Source organism: Brachyhypopomus gauderio, unplaced genomic scaffold, assembly GCF_052324685.1.
Source record: "Brachyhypopomus gauderio isolate BG-103 unplaced genomic scaffold, BGAUD_0.2 sc37, whole genome shotgun sequence".
Lineage (NCBI taxonomy): Eukaryota > Metazoa > Chordata > Actinopteri > Gymnotiformes > Hypopomidae > Brachyhypopomus > Brachyhypopomus gauderio.
This window is the reverse complement of record NW_027506867.1, coordinates 1,600,529-1,614,759: the sequence shown is the minus strand read 5'-3', so window position 1 is coordinate 1,614,759 and position 14,231 is coordinate 1,600,529. Positions and strand designations below refer to the sequence as shown.

Below are 14,231 nucleotides of genomic sequence, written 5' to 3'. Positions count from 1 at the left end.
CTCCTCAGTCTATATCTGTTTATAGTTTCTCTGTCTGCAACGCCCACATTTGCATGACATTTGCATTTCTCATGAAAAACGTTTGTGGCAGTCTGCTCAAACAGGATTCGTGTACTGCACTTCCATACTATCACGCTCACTCCGAACAGGCCAAACACGTGCCTTTTAAGTAAATGAGCACGTGCGGAGAATTTTGTGCAGAACTTGTTGATGAACTTGTGTGTGTGTGTGTGTGTGTGTGTGTGTGTGTGTGTGTGTGTGTGTGTGTGTGTGTGTGTGTGTGTGTGTGTGTGTGGCTAAGCATTGTTAGGGAAAAGGTTACATGTGTTTTTACACTTGGACAGGTCCGGGTGGTGGTTTTTACTGAGAGGTATTCCTTTATGAATTGCTAAGATATGCAAATGAGGACGAAATATGGAGTGCTATGTGCTGTTTGCTGTGAAGGTTAGCTATGTTTAATTTTTTAGCTATGTTTAATTTTTTAGCAATATTTAATTTTTGGCAGTGGGTTTTATTAATCTGGTCCAGTGTGTTTATTTTACATTAGGTTGATTGTTTATATTTTTTAAGTTATTTCACATTCAGCTTAGATATCCTGACGCACTATTTTCGTTTCAATGTGTATTTGAATGAATGAATGTAAAAGTGTGTGTGTATGAGAGAGAGAGAGAGAGGGGGGGGGAGAGATATGTCAGCTCTGATTACAGGTCATACTGCAGGCTGTGAGATGCTTCAGCAATGATTACTGAAATTCAAATTCAGGTGAAAAAAGACAAAACGTATCAACTTGCTGAATTTATAAAATTCACGTGCATAACATTATTTTAAATGGTGTATCTTTGTTTTCAGGTTTTTGTATGTGTATGTGTGCTTACGTGATTAGTGTGTTTTATTATTCCTATACATGCCACGTCATGATTTTCTGCCTCAGAGGAGATAATTAAATCTCCATCCTCCACGAACGCTCGCACACACCCTGTTTTCAACACAGACTTGTAATAGAAGAGGAAAAGGGAAATCAAAAGATTAATTAATTCCTTCGCAAAGACTTGGAGAAGCAGCTACCACGGACACAGAATCCGAATCAAGCCGCAGGCAATAAACCTTTCAGCGTTATGTTATTATATACGGAACCACCAGAGGGCGCGATGAGAACAGAAACGTGTACAGGTCGCTGTAGCCGCGCCTGGAGTAGTGGCGTTGGTCTCAAATCTACTTGCTGGCAAGCTGAGACATTTCTTTTTCTCAACAGTTACATATTTTTTATATTTTATATGCCGTTGCTAGCTATCGTTAAAAAATAGCTTTTATTTTGCTGAGATTAAAAAACTTGCACAACCTAGATTTTGCTTCTAAGTGAATGAGATCAAAACGTGTTTATTCTAACCGCGCTTTCATTCTACTGATATTTCTGGACTTTAATCCTCCCATGACGTCTAAAGAATTTATTATAGGTATTTGCACAAGTGAAATGAAAAGGCATGAATACCAATGAATCAGTCCAAGCGTCGTGTTTGCACAAGAAAGAAGCAAACCACCGCGCGAGGAGTTACACTGTCCAAGCAGCGGCTCCCTGCCTTTATAATTGTTCACAGAATACAAGCATGCAGAATCTCAGAGGATTTGGCAATGGACATTGGCCAAAGAAATGTAATCTAGGGTTGAGTGAACTTTAACCTTAATACCTGAAACCTGATCCTCAAAAATAAGAAAACAAAACGCGTATTCCCTCAGTATCCAGAGCTGTATCTGTATCCTAAAACACATCTACGTTCTTTGGATATTATGCATTTAAGCTTCAACACTTAAACACTGCTTTTCTGGAGAGAATCTTCTATTGACATTATAGTGTTTACCTTAATATTTTCCGGAGACGATAAACGTCGTGTGAATTATAAACACACGGGGTTCAATTACACAAAGATGTGACTGGCATCATCGCTGTACCAGAACCATGTCTCAAATCTACCGTTCCGTTTTTCCTTCTATTCTTGGTCAAAGTACCTCAGAAGGACACCTTGGTCTCAATGTTCCCTGGTTTGCGCTGATATGCCCGCGGCTTTTATCCCAGGTAATGAGAGGGGCCGAACCAGCGCACTGACCCTGGGCATGTTCTCTAAGGTTAGTGAAGCCCTTCGTCATCCCCTTAGCTTCTTCTCTCCAGGCCTCTGTACCTGGCAAGAGCAGCGATCTTGCCCAGCTGTGTTCGCGATGCATTGTAGATTTGTAGCGTCAAATATCGCACACAAGCGCGCTAATTTTGGCGCAGAACTGTGAATTTATTTCGCACCGCGCTGTTACATCAGGTCGGAGAGACTTGGAGCCCGAAAAAGTGTCAGAGAGGAGCAACATTTAAGTTAAGCTAACCCTTACAAAGCTTATATCTTAACGTGGCTGAGACAGTATGTCTTATCATAAGTTTATCATAAATGTTTTTAGAAATACCATTAAGTGTGTAAACATTTTAGTTTTCCTTTAAGGGAGAGGAACATTTGGGTTCTTCAATCTACAGTATGTTCACAACCTAGTCAGATTTCCTTGTGGCGCTCATTTCTCTCATCATGTTGAGAGAATAATTCTATAAAGAAAGATAAAACGTGATGTGTGTGTCCGCTCTTTAGAGAAATGATCTCCACATCCCACTCACGTTAATGTACCTGCACTCGCCCTTGGCGCAGCAGCCGGCGTCATGGTCACGTGACTCCCAGTAGAGGGGGGGCGTCATCGTGAAGGCGGGCCTTAGAACCGCATCCTGCTCTCTCATTGGCTGTCGCGCCTAGAGCGACAGCGCTGGGAGAGGCCGCGGTCGAGCTGGCGCACGGAGCCCAGCGGAGAATCACAGCAGCGCAAGTCCAACCAAAATCCTGCGCTCCGCTTTACCGTAGTATGGCATCAAGGAGAATGGAGACCAAACCCGTAATAACCTGTCTCAAGACCCTGCTGATCGTCTATTCCTTCGTATTTTGGGTAAGTACGAACTTATTTGAACGCACAACGCAAAGGTGAACGATTCTGAAATGTTGCGATGCGATTTTGGCTGGATTTGGATCAGATGGGAATAAATAACCGTTATGTTGCTCCACTGCGCCGCCGAAACAAGTGCATGTCCGTAATGGCAGATTCGAGCTCACCACGATCTCCACTGGGCTTTCTAGCGGTCTCCTAAAATAATAATAATAATGCCAATAACACACACTAGGAAGCTTTTATACGTGTCAGATGTCTATACCGCATGAAAACGTGTGTATTGGTACCAGTTGTCATAATCTCAGGGCAGATGCGCCGTGTAGCCAGTAGGTTCGTGTGGTACCGACGGATGGTGGACGCGTTACTGCGATGACCTTGGTGTTGTGGACAAGAGTGTCAGCCCGTAGCATCCTTGTGTCCGGGGGGTAGAGGAGTGCGCAGGTAGCCTGGGTCAGAAACCAGGGGGTGTTACTCACAAACCCACCCCCCCCCCCCCCCCCCGCCCCTGGTTCGGATTAGTATCTGGGCGAAGGTAACGGGAATAGAAATCTAATTCGGAGGTGGTAGTTACATTTGTATCGGAATCGGCTGGTTTCCGGAGGAGGAGATTTGGTAGTTTCATCTAAAGGCAAAAAGACACGTTGAACATTTCTACTACATAATCCTACTACATGAATTTGACTTTATCCTTGGAAGCGTCATATTCTGAGGGGGACTGGCACCATGAAATGTTTAATAATCAATACTTTGTTTGACCCCCACGGCTTAAGTGACAGACTATGGGTTGTTATGCATAACGACCACTTATGTGTTATGTTACATGTCATAAGACCTCAACGGGAGTGAAAAATGTGTCAGCAGGTTGATATATGATACATCCGTTTTCCCAGAGTGTCTTAGTCAGGTATATGATGGGCCGTTAACTGTAGCGTTTATATTTATGTAACATTAAAGGTATGCTATATTTTGTTTGATGAGGCACTGTTGAATGATCTAGACTGAGTCACCTGGTTCTGTTTAAACACCACACACACTGGCATTCTGAACCTGTGAATAGTTTGTCTATATAAGCAAGCTACTTGTAGATTGGGTATTATATATCAGTTATTTAAATAAACGTACAGCAGACAAATGGGGTTTCCACTAAGAGAATGCAGTGTACGCACTGCATTGTTATTCAAAAATGAAAGATATCCAAATTCTTAATGAAATTGTATTAAGTTTACCTCTGTGAGAAACATGCAGATCGTTCCAAATGATATCAGTTCCTGAAAAACATCCTAAAACGTGATATCAAACTCAAAATAGCAAGCAAACACACCAAATCAGTCTCAAAGTCCTTGCAACACCATCATTGCATGTTTAATGATTTCTTTTCTACTTTCATGTCCACATTGTAAGATCTACTGTGCACAGATTAATGGCACTGGATCAGGCTTTGGAATCAGAATCCTCCATTAGGCCCCCAGCCGCATGAGTCTGTGTTGGCGTGGCAACAGAATGGCGTGCATCATTAGCCAATCGGAGGAGAGCGAGGCACAGCTGCCGGTGGCACCGTTCCTTCGGTTCGACGACAATGTTCGGTTGAACATTAACACCATCGCCGACAACAGCTACATTAACCAAAGCAAAAGCGGGGCGGGGCACGTTTCCTGTTCGGGATCTGAGACGACTCACAGCTGGGGCGTATTTGAGAGTAATGGCGTATGATGACAAAACGATCTGATATTCGTAGTGTCTTTAGATGAGATGTTTCTTTGTAATCTCTGGGGATTGGGATTCCTGGCACAAAGGTTTTGGTTTTTGCTTAGCTGTATTACCAAACAGCAGATGTGGAATTGCACACTGACATACCTGTTGTGATAAAAACATTTTTTAAAAAGTGAAGACTCAGACGTTGGTGTAAAGCAACGTGTTGTAAATAACTGGCATTGGTGTAAAGCAACGTGTTGTAAATAACTGGCATTGGTGTAAAGCAACGTGTTGTAAATAACTGGCATTGGTGTAAAGCAACGTGTTGTAAATAACTGGCATTGGTGTAAAGCAACGTGTTGTAAATAACTGGCATTGGTGTAAAGCAACGTGTTGTAAATAACTGGCATGTGGGCATAACTTGCCCTGCCATCTTCCAAAACAGACAACTTTGGTTGACCGGGGTTTCCTAACTGAACCCTCTTCAAGTCCAATATTGGCATGATCTAACACAGCTTTAGAGTGTCCCGGATACACGTTATGCTGTAAAGGGTAACACAGATTTGGAAAATCTTGCTAGGGACTAGAGCTGACCGCAGTCCACGGCCAGGATGAATTTGCATGCTTGAGTAACAGGAATACCATATAACATATCCACCTTTATACTACCTGCGGACTGTACGTGGTGTGGATGCTACTTCCGTTGACTGCCAGAGGTGAATGTTTCCTGTGTGGGCTGTGAAAGAACACAAAGACAATGCTTGTCTGTCTGTCTGTCTGTCTGTCTGTCTGTCTGTCTGGCCTCAGTGTGCACAGAGCTCAGTTAGATTCTCTGCAGAGGACTGGCACTAATATCTTGATTCCCAGTAAAACCAGATGTCCCCTGACTTTGTCTCCACAGGGTTCTCACTTCTACACAATGAGTGAGGCTCAGGAACTGAGTACACCATACGGAGAGAACGCCATCTCCATCAGGCTGTCCATTCAGCCTTTGATTACTAAATTACTAAATTACTTAGTGTTTCATATTAACTATCCACTCTAAGGTTAAATTCATCCTAAAACAATGACAGCAAGGTTGGTTTCTCGTTGTAATTTTTCACAGTCAGTAATAATGCCATTGTTGTAATTACCAAGTGAAATTAGCCGATCATTCCTTGAGACATGTGCTATTTTTTTCTCCGTTTAACTGGAGCTTCCCATAATTCTGTGCAGGGTGCTCATCTCTGGTCCCTGGAGATCCCTTGCTCTGTAGAAGGTCCAACACGAATTTATCCAATCACGATTTACCCAATCATGTTAGCCATGCCACATAATCTTGTTAACCAAGGCCTTCGGTCGCATGTGAGTATCACAGCCAAGTGTGTTTGAGCTGGACAGCCCAGGTGTAGAGGTATAGGCTGGTCTCTTTGAACTAAGCATTCTCATTCCTAAGTCTCTCTCCCTCTCTCTCATTCCATCCTTTCCCCTCTTTCTATGAATAACACCTTCACTCTATCACTCTCTTTCACTCTCACTCTCCCCCTCTCTCTGTCTAATCCTGACCCCCAGCCCATTTCTCTGGTGTCTGCTGACCCAGATTCTGTGGCTCCTCACTCTGCTGCCAACTCCATGTTGCTCCTGCTCGGTGTAGCGATATTTCCCTGGGCCTGCCTCAAACCTGGGTCTGCCTCAAACATGGGCCTGCCTCAAACCTGGGCCTGCCTCAAACATGGGTCTGCCTCAAACATGGGCCTGTCTCAAACCTGGGCCTGCCACAAACCTGGGTCTGCCTCAAACCTGGGCCTGCCACAAACCTGGGCCTGCCTCAAACATGGGTCTGCCTCAAACCTGGGCCTGCCTCAAACATGGGCCTGCCACAAACCTGGGCCTGCCTCAAACATGGGCCTGTCTCAAACATGGGCCTGCCTCAAACCTGGGTCTGCCTCAAACCTGGGCCTGCCTCAAACATGGGCCTTGCTGGTGTTCTGGTGGCTCTTAATTTAATAATACGCAAGTTATTTGCTTACGGCTATGGGCATAAAAGTTTGATTTCCTTTAATTTGATTGAAGGAAATGATTCAACGCTTCATGTCTCAAATTTCACCACAATCTGATTCACTTCTAGAATTTGTGTATAATTTATAATCAATTTAATTTCAGACAGTTTTTGAGCTAATGTTAGTCATAGCTGTATTACTTCTCCATTTTGCTCCTCCGATATAGAGGAATGCCAGAAAAAAACAAAATGAATACTTGCTTAATTGAATGTAAGAATCAAATACAGAGGCAGTTGAATTGGCTCCTCTTTTATAACAAATCACTGTGTTTTATCAGCACTGCTTTTAATGATGGATGGATGGACAGATGGATGGATGAGTGGGTGGATGGATGGATGGTGCATGGCTGGATATGTAGTTAATCATGCATTTAACGTCGGTGTACCTGCAGTATGTGTCTATGTGAAAGAGTGTTTACACAGAAGACAGGAGCACTCAGAGAGAAGCACTATCTGCTAATGGCGGAGGGCTGATTAACCCCTACAGTACAGACTGGTTTAACTAACCCCTTCAGTACAGACTGGTTTAACTAACCCCTTCAGTACAGGCTGGATTAACTAACCCCTTCAGTACAGGCTGGATTAACTAACCCCTTCAGTACAGACTGGTTTAACTAACCCCTTCAGTACAGGCTGGATTAACTAACCCCTTCAGTACAGGCTGGATTAACTAACCCCTTCAGAACAGGCTGGATTAACTAACCCCCTCAGTACAGACTGGTTTAACTAACCCCTTCAGTACAGACTGGTTTAACTAACCCCTTCAGTACAGACTGGATTAACTAACCCCTTCAGTACAGACTGGTATAACTAACCCCTTCAGTACAGGCTGGATTAACTAACCCCTTCAGAACAGGCTGGATTAACTAACCCCTTCAGTACAGACTGGTTTAACTAACCCCTTCAGTACAGGCTGGATTGATTAACCTCTGCAGTACAGACTGGTTTAACTAGGTACAGTATGGTTGACTATACCCTTCAGTACAATCTGGTTTGACTAAACCCTGCAGTACAGGCTGGTTTCATTAATCTCTGCAGTACATTCTGGTTTGACTAACCCCTGCAGTGCAGTCTGGTTTGAAACATCTCATTTACCAGCCTGAAAGTAACAGCAAATAGACCCTCATAACATATCATGTCTACTGGCCATTTTTCTTCACAGGACATAAATAATTTGGTCGCACTCCGCTTTGTAATGGCTTCATCGTGAACTTCCTGTCAGGGGTTCTGTTCGGCTGGGTTTGTGCCATTAGGCGCATCTAAATGGAGATCTCTTCTTCCTCCCTCCCCTTATTACAGCTCCTTCCTCCTCCTCTCTCTTACATTCTCAGTCTCTGTCTCATCTTCACTCTCTCTTCTCCGTCTGGCTCTTTGTCTCACCCCCCCCCCAACGTCTCCCTCCTCACCCCCTCTCACGCTCCTGTGAGGGTTGTAAATAGGCAGGCTGAGGTTGGAGAGGGAGAGGGCCCCTCTGGCGGTCTCCACCCCCCCCCCCCCCCCCAACATCCCAGCACCTTCTGGGGGGCATTAACAAGAATGACAAAGCAGACACAATAATTATCATACTGCAAAATACAGAGAAAGAGTGGTGAGAGAGGAAGGAGGAGAGAGAGAGAGAGAGAAGGAGGGGAGATGAAGGAAAAGAGAGAAAGGAAGCATGAGACTGTGATGTGGAGAACAGAGCCCTCCCCCCCCGCTACGCCTCGGGCTCTCCCGCCCCCACACAGGGGTCTCTGAGAAAGTGACACAACTCACTGTGTGTCCGTAGTGCACTTGTAAGTCCGCTCCCTTAACACAACACACTCTCACTCTGAATGTCCCGCAGTAAACAATGGATGAATTGAGAGATAGGAGAGAGAGAGAGAGAGAGAGAGAGAGAGAGAGAGAGAGAGAGAGAGAGAGAGAGAGAGAGAGGTGTCAGCCCATACATCTAGGAATGTGGACAAGAAGGAGATGTATTCTGCTCTGGACCCGTTACCCTGCATGTCCAGGATCTAAAGACCAGGATCTAAAGCTCCTCTACACATATACATATGCCCAGCTAACCGTTCACACTGTACCCATCTGGGGCTGATCCAGCAGCTAAAGATAAGCGGTTGGACTCCCTGGATGGGTTCACATGAGCCAGATTAACAGTGCCATGCAAGCTGCCATCTGTTATTGCAAGCACGAGGTATGACCCCCCCCCCCCCCCCCCCCCCCCGAAAAAAAAAAAATCTGTTTAATTGCATTTGTTTAAATTTAACACTTTCTTGCTCAGTTTGTGGTTATTTATTCAGTTTTAAGAACCAAACCTCCTGAACCAAACCACTTTCAGCAAGCAAAAAAAACAACATATTTGAACCCAGGAACCCAGGAACTAGGGTCCACGGCATTACAGCTGTCCAAAACCGCCCCCAAAATCAACACAGATATGAAAACCTATTTCTTTTCAAAGCCTGTATTACACTGTGGTCACTCTTCAAGGCAGAGTGTAGCCATCAGGTTGGTGAAGACAGCTGTCTGTATGTTACCCTCCACGTCGAGGGCGGAACGTCTGAGTTAATGTTAGCATGGCGGCTCGGGTTTCAGATCTAACGGTGTTATTAAGACCACTGATGAACCTGGCAGTGCTTGGCAGCCCGCCTTCATTTGAACAGCCCTTCTCGGAATTCCACAAGGGGTGGACGGTCCCCACGTCCATCGAGTTGCTCAAGAAGAGACTTGGAGAACTTTGTCATCAGTGTGGGAACCCCCCACCCCACCCCACCCCACCCCAAAATTACCACACCACATGATCTGTTTGGGTTTTTAATTACACTTCACAAGTTAGAGTTTACATGAGAGTAATTCTAGTGGAAATATTATGACAGGTTTTTCTGGGTCAGTGTTCATTGACTCTCTGGTACTCTTTTTAAATGTCTGAACACCTGATAGACCCAGAGACACACAGTGGAGTCCAGTGTGGTTTTGAGCAGGTGTGGTTCTGCTGGGGGGGGTTCTGCTGGGAGCATATGGTTCTGATGGGGGTGTGTGGTTCTGCTGGGGGAGTGTTGATCTGCTGAGGGGTGTTTTTTGGGGGTTCTGCTAGGTACCTGTATGCTGTTGAACACCACGTACTGTCCTGGTGCCACAGGTGTGGGAGATTCAGCCGAGGGGCACCGGTGTTCCTTAGCGATACGTAGGAAAGTGCAGGAGCCCCTGACCCCTGACCCCTGGCCCCTGACCCCTTCCCCGGCAAGTACTGTGTTCCTTAGTGTCCTGAGATGAGAACCAGCAGGCAGGCAGATCATCCAGTTTGTGTGTGTGTGTGTGTGTGTGTGTGTGTGTGGCACTTTGTAGATTCTCATTAAACTCCTTTTTGTTTGTTGCTATTTGTGGGCTGAAGTTATTAAATAAAAACATGAACTGGAGAAAACAGAAAGAGTTCTGTCAAAATATTTGCACCATGCATTTACATTTTTTCATACACATTTGAATAATCGAAGCAGTATTCAGGGTTTTGTGCTGTTTAGAGAGTAATTACTAAGTAGGTCTTGCTATGCACATGCTAGTTTTTTTTTTTTTTCAAACAAAATTTGTATTTTTGTATGCTAAATCTATGGAGTATATGGAGTATCAGAGCTCTGTAGAATATTTTTTTTAAACACAAAAATCCTCAGTCTTGACCTCAGAGTCCAGTTTTGACATGAAAATGTATCTATAGCAACATTCACAGGTCAAATAAATTGACACAGTGACTTCCAGAAATCACAGACCGTTCAACTTCCACTTTTACTGATGCCTGTACAAGTGTCCAGTGGTGGCTTCACTTCTACAAGGCGGTTGTGTTACGGCTGCTGGTGACGATGGTGGTGATAGTGCGTGTGCAGGCAGTGGTAACAGTGGTTTGTGTTGGGTGGTGGTCCTGTGAAAACCAGTGAAAACTCTATAGCTTTATAAGCGTAAACTGCAACATCTTGAACCAGGCAGGTACTTCACATCCAGTGGTTCCTGGTCCCCTGCTGTTCTGTGAGCCTGTCGCTCTGGTCCACCTCTGTAGAATTGCGTTGTATTATGCAGTGTGGCCTGACCTGCGGACTTCTCTCAGGAACCCTGGACAGAACATCTTTCCAGCTTCTGATTTTCTCAGACCATGTCACCCAGGGCAGAATGCCATTAAAGCTCTTGCGCTATTAACTGTCCAGATGGTTAGCAATCAATTCTGGAACGTGACTGACCATCACTGTATTCTGTGCATTCATACATTATGCTTTCTTGCTTTAAATCAGCCTTGTGTAGTATCAGTACTGCGTCTAAGTTCAAGACCCCATAATTGTGTCACTGGAGAATGAGTGATTTTTACTGCTGAATGGTTATAGAGATGGTTTGTCTGAGACTGTGGATCTAGCGAGACTTATATTATCCTTTATCATCTCCACTGGACATATGTTACAACTTACACCTGTTCTACCAAAAAAGCTACTTCTTAGAGTTCTGAATCCTGTGAAATATAGTATTATTATTATTATAGATAATTGGCCAAAACAGGCCAGTTGTTTGTTTTTTTAGAAAAAAAACTGGCAAATTCTTTAAAATAATTCACGATTAATAATATAAAATAAAACTGCACTACCTCAGATTAAGCTTCAGAACAAATCACAGACGGTCCCAATTTGGTTAAATGTGCTTTCTCTTAATCCACCTAAGTAAACAGTTCCTTGTTTTATATTTCTTCCCTTGTTGTGTGTGAGCTGCTCTTCTTTAAGCTGCTGCAATGGAAGGTCTTTTCTGTCTCCTTAGATGTTACTGTGTCTTTTAATTTTTTTGTATGTGACAGACACGAGCTTGTGTGGTTGGCTGAGAGCTCTCTTGAATGAATGAGTATCTGGAAGGATTGAGTCACTATGGTCAGTCATGTGAGGTGGGGGTTGATGGTAAACGGGGCGTGAGGCGGGGAACATGCCTGCTTCATCACCTCACGCTCCCTTGCCAAACCTCTCCCAAAATCACCCACCCAGCACTGCGGGCATCTGGCCTGACCCGTGGTCAGAAACCCATGAAAACCAGCCGAAATAGTGTGGAAGAACTGTTGAGATTAACAAGTAAAATGAACAAAGGAACAAAACGACGTCAAAAAGCAAAAACAACAACATACCTTTCTGTTGTAGATATTATTTTACATTTAATTTAAGCTAAATATGTTAAATAATGTCTACTGTTTAACCTGGGGCTTGTGTAGCAGAAGAAGCAAAGACAGTCCAATTGATATTTTAGTTCAAGCTATAATCTATAGCCTATCGCATTTAACATGCATGCTTGACCATATTTCAAAATGGCTAGCATGTACACAGTGGAATCTCATTTAAATTCCTATTTTACTTACTGGGAATGAGGAGGTCAGAGGGGACCAGAGACACTGACCCCACAGTGCTCCCATTTAGAGTAGCATTCCTGTCATTGCGAGACGAGACACATTTGAGCCCCGCTAACGCTTTTCTCAGCCGTCGCTGCGACCAGTTTACACGGGGACACTAATGAAAAAGAGGTTATTATTATTATTAGCCGTTAGTTTGCGGCGAAGTGCTAAATATCTGTGTTCACCTTGTGTCGGTGGCGAACAGCTTTGCGCTTAGATGAAATATGTCGATAGTAGTACTTAGCATTATGGCTCCCTTGCTGTTATATATATTTTTCACAGCTCATCCATCAACACTCGTGACGGTAGCGCTACAACGCTACAAACAAACAAACAAACGCAAAAAATGTCGGGAACTATAGGCCATTTGATCTAAAGATAAAGTGTTTCACCGCGGATATGATTCACAAGTAAACGTGAACGTGTTGTAGATACAAGAGCAGTCAGTTGTATTTTCCACCTGCTCGTTTTAGAGAGAAGCAGGTGCGATTTTAAATTGTATTGTTTTAAGTGTAACAGCGGCCATCTGCTTTAACCTCCTGTTTCCACAGTAATGTTTTGTAGACAAACTCCAGATTTTTTTGTTTCATCAAACATTATGCTTCAATGACGATTGTTATAGATTTATATCACCATAACAGACCTACTTGGTCGTGGCACAGTGGCCCTTCACTACACAAGCGCCACATTGACTTTACCAGCGTCCTGTAATGTGGAGGGGACACCTGAGTCCCATTTCAAGACTATGGGGGTGAAGTTATTCAGTATTGGGAGTGATAAGGACACAGAAGTCAGTCAAGCGGTGCTGGCCAGTTCCAGTATCGGATGGGTATAGAATTGGATAATAATAATAATAATAATAATAATAATAATAATAATAATAATAACCCTGCGTAATTAACGTTACAACAAAGCGTCAAAAGTCAAATGAAACTAATCAGGTTGTTTGTGATCAGGGCTCTTTCACTGTTATATTAGTGCTCCTTCCTCATGTGCCCTTATTCAATATGCCAGAGGACAGTGTCGTGTGTGTGCTACATCTGTTTCTCTTAACACATCGCTCCCGACAAAAAAAAAAAAAGAAAAGGTCCTCGCGTCTTTTGTGCCTGTGTTATTTTTCCATAGCTCATATGTCAGCGCTCACGATAGAGGCATGATAACGGCTCTGTTTATCTCTCTGTTGATGTGTCTGTCCGTCCGTCTGTCCTCTCATCCGTCTGGTTGTCGCAGCAGCCAACCCGTCTGGTCGAAGCAGATGTAATTTCTCCCCGCTCTTATTTCTGGAGCGGGCCAGATACCTCGGGCGACTCTGCGTCAGGTTGCCGTGCTTGTCTTACTAGCGAGGCGCAGGTTCGGTTTCCCAGCCAGCTGCGCTCGCTGAGCGGTGAGACGGTCCATTTCCTCCGCAATCAGGACCGACAGCTCCCCTCCAGTTACCCCGCTCAGCCCGCTGAAAACGAGACTCTGGTCCTCGCATAACCCACATCCTGTTACTATCATTGTGGCCTTAACGTGATTGTCGGGCCAGAGACGTGGCCCACGTAAGCAGACACAGACTCTCTTTGCAAGTGGAGATGTAACGTGCATTAAATTCATGCTGCAGGGCCTGAGTGGATTTGGCCAAACTCACCTAGCTTATGTGATCACCATGTCAACAACCCCAGTTTAAACCAGAATTCACTTCTTTACTGACATAGCAGTTCTCTTACGTGATTGTAAACTCTCCGAAAGGCCCATGGTTACGCACCGACGATGCAAATGTTTGGACAGACCTGTTCTGCTGAGTCATGGTGGCATCTGCCAGGCCCGTCCTCCCTGTCAAAGCATGAGTCAGCGACAAGCTGCCCAGGAGGACGTTCAACGTTCAACGCCATCCGTGCAGCGACGATCACGGGCTGTTTATGAGAATGTGTGTTTATCGGTCACCGTTCTTGCTCCTTTCTGCACGGAGGATGATTTTAATGATCATTTGAATTAATGTTTGTTTTGTATAACGGTAAATTGGTGGAGGTGCTGGAAATGACCAGAAATATTTGTAGCACTTGCAGAAATGCACAGAAGCGTTCCTGCTGTTACCTGCCGGAGAGGGGTGGGGGTTTATTACAACCTCGTTTGTAAGAGATTGCACGTAAACGTTTTACGCTTATTTGTAATGTT

General features: G+C 44.3%; 1 protein-coding gene across 2 annotated transcripts in view; it reads left to right on the top strand.

Annotated features, from left to right (window-relative positions):
- Positions 1-2,807: 2,807 nt before the first annotated feature.
- tspan7 (tetraspanin 7) overlaps positions 2,808-14,231 on the top strand; it is a 36,730-nt gene continuing 25,306 nt past the window's right edge. For both annotated transcript variants that reach the window (XM_076985124.1, XM_076985123.1), the window contains exon 1: positions 2,808-2,967. In XM_076985124.1, the coding sequence (XP_076841239.1) occupies positions 2,887-2,967 (81 nt within the window). In that variant the 5' untranslated portion in view covers positions 2,808-2,886. The remainder of the gene's footprint in view (positions 2,968-14,231) is intronic.